Genomic DNA, 7,500 nt, shown 5'->3' on the forward strand with positions numbered 1-7,500 from the left:
TGTGCGTCAATTTTGTTTATTTTGTCAAAGAAGACTTCTCTTAGGTCCTTGTATTTCTCACAGTATAGCAGGAAGTGAAGTTCTGTCTCAATGTCCCCCTGATGGCAAAGTGAACACAGCCTGGCCTCTCTGGGCAGCCAGTTCTGCCTGTAACGGCCTGTTTCTATGGCTAGACTGTGTCCACACAGTCTGTACCGTGTCAATGTTTTTCTTAATTTTATCTCACTCACAGATGTCTCTCTCTCTCTCTCTTCCTCTGCTCACTATGGTGACGTCTCTCTTTCTCTCTCTCTCTCTCTCTCTCTCTCTCTCTCTCTCTCTCTCTCTCTCTCTCTCTCTCTCTCTCTCTCTCTCTCTCTCTCTCTCTTCCTCTGCTCACTATGGTGATGTCTCTCTCTCTCTCTCTCTCTTCCTCTGCTCACTATGGTGACGTCTCTCTCTCTCTCTCTCTCTCTCTTCCTCTGCTCACTATGGTGGGGCGGCGTGGCTCAGGGGTAGAGCGGGGCGTCCAATGATCGAAGGGTTGGTGGTTCGAATCCCACTCAAGCCCATGTCCATCCCATTGCCGTTGTGTCCTTGGGCAAGACACTTAACCTACTTGCCTCGTATGAATGTGTATGCATGTGAATGAATGTTGGTGGTGGTCGGAGGGGCCGTAGGCGATGATTATTCGCCACGCTTCCGTGAGTCTGCCTCAGGGCAGCTCTGGCTGCAATTGTAGCTTACCACCACCGGTATGACTGTGTATGAACGAATAATGGACTCTGTGAAGCGCTCTGAGTCAGAGCAACAGTCAGTCAGAGAAGAGCGCTATATAAATCCAATCCATTATTATTATGGTGACGTCTCTCTCTCTCTCTCTCTTCCTCTGCTCACTATGGTGACGTCTCTCTCTCTCTCTCTCTCTCTCTCTTCCACTACTCACTATGGTGACGTCTCTCTCCATCTTCCTCTGCCGGTCGGTCAGGTCTCCGTCTCCGTCGGCGGACATGGCGTTGCCCCTCTTCACCGTGTTGATGATGGACACGTAGCAGGACAGCATGACCAGCACGGGGACGAGGAAGCAGAAGACCAGGATGGAGACGATGTAGGACTTGTGGACCGTGGAGTAGCTGGCTTTGGACCAGTCGATTTCACACGTCCCGTAGCCGCGATCTTGAAGCGGGGGAGGGGGAGAGAGGGAGGAGGGAGAGGCACGGCGAAGACGTTTTAAAAAGTGGGATTTCTGTTCAAGCTAAAAAAGGGAAACATGAACGTTTCTGATTTTGTGCCGCATGTTATCAGTTTACTCCTCCTACTGTGTCTGTTACTAGGCTTGAGTAAATTGTAATGAACCAAATGAGAATATCAATTACATTTTTTTTTTATCTTTGACTGTGAATAACACCATGCTCAAATTGACCAGACCTGAAAAATCTAAGCAAATTAATAAATGGAAGATGATTAAACAGAAGGTTTTGTAGATACAGTACTGAATTCTGCCATCCGGACACATGCAATTTGAAATATGATTATAGAATATAGAATATCAGGCATAAAATGGTTATGCGATTAAAATGCGATTAATTAATTACAAATCCTGTAATTAATTAGATAAATATTTTTAATCGCCTGACCGCACTAGTTGTAATGCAATTTCTATACGCTATTTATTATGCTGATGTATGCAAATATATGAAGTTGTTAAATAAATAAAAATATTTAAAAAAATGGGGCCTCTATAAAGGGATATTTCACGTTAGTAGAACTTGTTAAGTTTCAGCAGTCCTACCTCGATGTAAAGTCATCCAGTCGTCTGCTGTCAACACCACCACTCCTCCCAGGTGGCAGGCTCCTCATTCACTTCCATTGATTTTGAGGACCAAGTCTGAATGCGTGTAGCTTTTCTCCAACGCGTCCGTGTTTCCGGCTTCCCGTTTTGCGCTCTGATTGGCCAGGTCATCATGTGACATGTGCGCCAATCGTGGGACGGTAAGTTCTGCGCCTATTTCCGGGTCGAACAGCCTGCAAACTACCTAACGCCTATAGTTTATCACTGGTTATTACATGGCGTTTTCACATTCGCCGAAATGCTTGCTTGTGATTGGTCAATAGCGCGCGTCAGAGGTCAGTTATCAGACAATAATGACCGCTGTGGGACAATAATGACCGCTGTGCGCAGCTGTTCGCAATCAAGCCCACTGACAAACACTGTTTCAGTGCAGCCAATCAGACACACCTGCCGGGCTGCCCGCGATAATAATAATCACTTTATTTGGGCTGACAGAGCCACAGAACAACTGCGATTTGTCAAATGAATTAGGTATATTGTTAGTAAGTTAGCCATGTAATAAGCGGGATAATGTATAGCTTTACTCGGTCATCATCGCAAAATAATTGACCTTCACTGACGTTTAAAACACCTCGCCGAGGCGGCTCGGTATTTTAAACTACGTGTCGGTCAATTATTTTAAGCTATACATTATCCCTTACTTAAGCTTAGGCGACTCTTTCGCAGTTGGTTAAGGTTAGAGTTTGGAATCAGGGCAGGCGTTCTATCGCCACGCTCTAAGACAAACTCTAACCTTAACCAACTTCGAAAGAGCGCCTAAGCTTAACCAGTGTAGAAACTTGCGGTCCCACGATTGGGCGTACATGTCACATGACCTGGCCAATCAGAGACGCGGAAACACAAACGCGTTGGAGAAAGGCTACAGGCAGTCTGCATATCATACTTCTGAAATATAAACAAACTGCTGTGCAGATTTCAATGAAACAGACATCTCAGAGTCAAAGGTATACGTGTTTGTTTTGACATTTGATGTCTTTACAGATGTATTTCCTTTGAAAAATAAAAGCAGATCCAGTCAATTTGTTGTAGGCTTGAGTGTGCTGTGTATCTTTGCCCTGCATGGAATGTGTGTGGAGGGGTTACCACGGTTACCTGCTGCCTCGCTGGAGGAAAGATTCTTAACATTCTGTGAGAAGTTGACAGTTGGCCAAACTACACCTCACGTGGGAAATAGTTCCTTTACTGATAATCTAAGCCGGAATAATTTGAAACTTCAGAAGTATTATATTTATAGAGTTGCTCCTCAAAATGAATGGGAGTGAATGAGGAGTGAGGAACGGTGGTGTTGCCAGCAGATGACGGGGACTGCAGTGGTCACTAGCTGACTTGTAGATGACCGTAGACAAAAAGTAAAACTTCTTTCCGTTGTGCTGTACTTGTGCTGTATGATGACAATACATTTGAATGTAATCTAATGTAACCCAGTCATTTATATTGGATTCGATTGTACTTTATTATCATTATATTTGCATACAACGAGATTTGGGACTCAAACTGCAGTAGTGGAAAATAAAAAAAAACACACAGGTAATAAAAGAGAAACCTAAAATACTATACAAGAAACATAAAATACTATACAAGAAACATAAAATACTATACAAGAACCATAAAATACTATACAGAAACATAAGATACAATACAATAAATAATGTTAAAATACAATATACAAAATAACAACAATATACAAAATATTTGTTGTCTTACCCGTGTAACTGCCCCAGCCCATCAGGGGCGAGCCTGACCAGAACACGGCCCCGAACCAGATGAGCAGGAGGCACGCGCCCATGGTCGTGCTGGTGATGTGGTGAGCTGGAAGACAGGAACACCTTGTTTTAAATTCCCCACGAGAACATCACGTGCCTGAAGATACCGTTTCATTCTTCATCTGGGTCAGATAGAGGACAAAGAAAAACACTAGGGGCCGATCCAAATACCCCCCCCCCCCTCCCCTTGGTTCTACCGCTTAGCCCTACCGCTTAGCCCTACCGCTTGGCCCTACCTTTTGGCCCTACCTCTTGGCCCTACCGCTTGGCCCTACTGCTTGGCCCTACCTCTTGGCCCTACCTCTTGGCCCTACCGCTTGGCCCTACTGCTTGGGCCTACCTCTTGGCCCTACCTCTTGGCCCTACCTCTTGGCCCTACTGCTTGGCCCTACCTCTTGGCCCTACCTCTTGGCCCTACCGCTTGGCCCTACTGCTTGGCCCTACCTCTTGGCCCTACCTCTTGGCCCTACCGCTTGGCCCTACTGCTTGGGCCTACCTCTTGGCCCTACCTCTTGGCCCTACCTCTTGGGCCTACATCTTGGCCCTACCCCTCCGTTTTACGTGTGACCGTGTGGGGTCCCGATTCTATTATGGGTAAAGAAGTGATCATCTAGCCCTCCGACTGACCCTACAATACCAATAGGTTAAAGTGTTATTAGTAGTGCTGTCAATCGATTAAAATATTTAATCTGATTAATCGCATGATTGTCCATAGTTAACTCGCGATTGAACATTTAAAAAAAATAATTATCTACCTTAAACAGATCTTTTTGTAAGGATTGGCCCATTCCCCGCCACACGCTTCTTCAAGGTACTGTGATGATTGGTCCATTCCCCGCCACACGCTTCAGGAGCGATTACCAATTTCCATCACGCACCTGTTGTAGTTTGTAATTAGCGCTCCAGAGGCTTCATATACTCGGGCCTTCTATCAATCGTTGTCGGGTCGTTTTGAATTACTACTGCTATTGCCTGTTCCCCCCCGTTGTTGTGCCTCATCTACTTCTTCTCCAGGACGTTTTTGGAAGTTGCCACTGGTGTATATCTCGATCATCCGTTGGAGCTGTGCCTCGTTGCCCGCTTTACGTGTTTGCGCTTTTGGTGAGTTTTTGGAAACAAACCTTTTGGATTATCTGTTTTTTGTGTGTTTGGATAACACTGAAGAAATACCGTTTTTGTTTTGTACTGGACTCAGCTAATTTGTGTGTTAGGATAACACTGAAGAAATACCGTTTTTGTTTTGTACTGGACTCTGCTGACTTGTGTGTTGGTACACCGAAGATCAAGTCACTTGTGATTTATACTGGACTCAGCTAAGGAGGACAGAACTGCACTGCCTCTGTGTACAGTTGGATTGATTATTGACCACTCTCTCTCTCTCTCCGTTTCCTCCCCGAGTTGGATCCGGGAGTATCTGCAGAGCCGCAGAGGTAGTGGCGCCTACGCCGATTCCCCACCTCTAAACCGGGAGGATCTGCAGAGCCGCAGACAACTCTGCCGAGAGCATTCTCCTTTTTGTTAATTCTGATTTGTTATTTGGCTAATTTTTGATTCTGTAATAAATACGCCCTAGTGTTTGGCTAACTCTGAACTACCTGTCTGTGCCGTGCTGTTGGGGTCGGTTTCAAACCATAACACTTTTTCAAGTTCCAAGTTTTAATACTCTTATCAACATGAGAGTCAACAAATGCTTGCTTTATGCAGTCATTTAACACAAAAGGATGACCCTCATGCATTGCAAATTTGCATCAAATTCAAAACAGAGGGATGCACAAAATAACTTAAAAGAAAATAATAATTTAAAACAATGAATAAAGTGTGCATGAAATAATAGGGGAAAGAAAACGTTAGGAACTTGGCCCATACATCTCCATACATGTTCAGGGGGGAGGGAATAAGTGCTTACCCTACACACCCCAAGAAGTGCTGTATATTCTGTATTGTTTAATATAAATGCCTTTTTTTATTCCAATCCCGATTTGTATTTGAGATTCCCAAATCCCATCGGACTTGACTTCTTCGTGTCCCTCAATGAGTGTAATACCAGCATTCAACTGTATGCACCACAGCGGTTTCTATCATCATCATCATCACCACCCACGCTATGCATAAAATATATAGGTCCGCGGAGAGGCACGCTGAGGAGGCTGTGCAAACTGCAATGGAATATGGGGCATCTCTCTCTCTTTACCTAATATTTTGATTCTATCCTGACATTTTTCAGTTAGAAGGGCAGTCTATATGCGTAACGGTAAAAAAAAATGTTTAGAAGGGCACTTTTTTTATGAGGCTCAAAAAGGCAGGTGCTCAAGCACCCCTTGGGCTCTATGTGTGCACGTGCCTGCACTAGAGGTTCCAGTAGTGGGCAGCTTGAATAGCCAGGTCCTAAAACCAACGCTTTAAGGAGATCTTTTATTTTTAGAGCATTAACTCTTTGGAATAACCTGCCTCAAAATCTCTGCTGCATTTACAGTAGATTCATTTAAAAAAGAAAAATCTTAAATTGTTTTTAAATTGTTTTTAACACTGTAAAGTAATTTTTTGTTTTTGTTTTACACTGTAATGTAATTTTAGCTATCTTAATTGTTACAGTAGTTTCATTATGCATTGTGTGTACTGACTTAATAATTTTGTTTTTGCAATAATAATTGTTTTTGTATGTTTTTTTGTGTGTGGACCCCAGGAAGACTAGCTGGTTGCTATGGCACCAGCTAATGGGGATCCCTAATGAAATGAAATCAAAATCAAATCAAATATACAATTCAACTATACAGGTGCAGCTCGATAAATTTGAATATCGTGGAAAAGTTATTTTATTTCAGTAATTCAATTAAAAAAGCAAAACTCCCGTAGATTATAGATTCATTACACACAAAGTGAAATATTTTAAGCCTTTATTTGTTTTAATTTGGATGATTATGTCTTACAGCTCATGAAAGCCCAAAAGTCTGTATCACCAATAAAACATTTAAAATAGATGTATTTTTCTTTTGAAGAAATGTCGGCCTAGAAATGTTCATGTATGTTCACTCAATATTTGGTTGGGGCTCCTTTTGCACAAATGACTGCATCAATACAGTGCATCATATAGTACATCATGATAGATATTTAGATCACACAAATAGTCTGTTTGTAAGGAGTCAAACATTAAAATTCATGGGCTTAATCAAATTCAAATCTGCACAAATTATGTTTCTGGCAATAAAAAACAAATTACCAAGCAACATTCAAAAAATGTTCACGGCAGAGAGAGTGTTTATAATTTTAGAGGGACATTAGCTTTAGCAACCTATATACGTACAACTCTTAAAAGTATGTGCATTGCAGTTTGTGGGGTATCACTCTGCATGGAATGGTCTGGATGCGAATATCAAATTAAGCAAAAATATCAATAAATTTAAAGGTAGCTATAAACAAGCACTTATGGACACATATAAGAGAGAGGAGCTTGAGCAGTAATGTGACTGCCTATTATTTTTTCTCATTTGGATATTTGGATATATAAAAAACTGTACTTTTATTTTATTTTGTATTTGTTATATTATTTTTATTTTTATTAAATTATAATGTCAAATATTGTAAGGAAGGGGCAGGGCTTGATAAGTTGTTTTACTTCCCCCTGTTCCTTCTCGAACACTTATTGTATGGAAATAGTCTTTGACTATTTACCTTTTTGTTTTTTAAACTTGTTTTATGTTTCTATATGTTTGAGACAAATAAAAATCAAATCAAATCAAATCAAATACAGCTATATATATAGACTTTTCCACTATATTCTAATTTATTGAGCTGCACCTGTACTATCAAATTGGAGATAAAGTGACTGATACCAGTATACAGAAAGTCCTCCTGGCTGGCATTAAAGAATGGCCAAATTAAATGTTCACACAATTGCAATCAATTTCT

At 41.7% G+C, this 7,500-nt stretch overlaps 1 protein-coding gene across 1 annotated transcript in view; it reads right to left on the minus strand.

Moving 5' to 3' along the window:
- The window catches only part of LOC311248271 (opsin-5-like), a gene marked incomplete at both ends in the record, with an annotated part of 23,408 nt that overhangs the window by 216 nt on the left and 15,692 nt on the right, over positions 1-7,500 (minus strand). The window contains 2 exons of the mRNA XM_084339184.1: positions 926-1,155; positions 3,536-3,640. Coding sequence (XP_084195310.1) covers positions 926-1,155; positions 3,536-3,640 — 335 coding nt within the window. The remainder of the gene's footprint in view (positions 1-925; positions 1,156-3,535; positions 3,641-7,500) is intronic.

The sequence above is a fragment of the Notolepis coatsorum genome (assembly GCF_963971535.1).
Source record: "Notolepis coatsorum genome assembly, contig: SCAFFOLD_1155, whole genome shotgun sequence".
NCBI classification, from domain to species: domain Eukaryota; kingdom Metazoa; phylum Chordata; class Actinopteri; order Aulopiformes; family Paralepididae; genus Notolepis; species Notolepis coatsorum.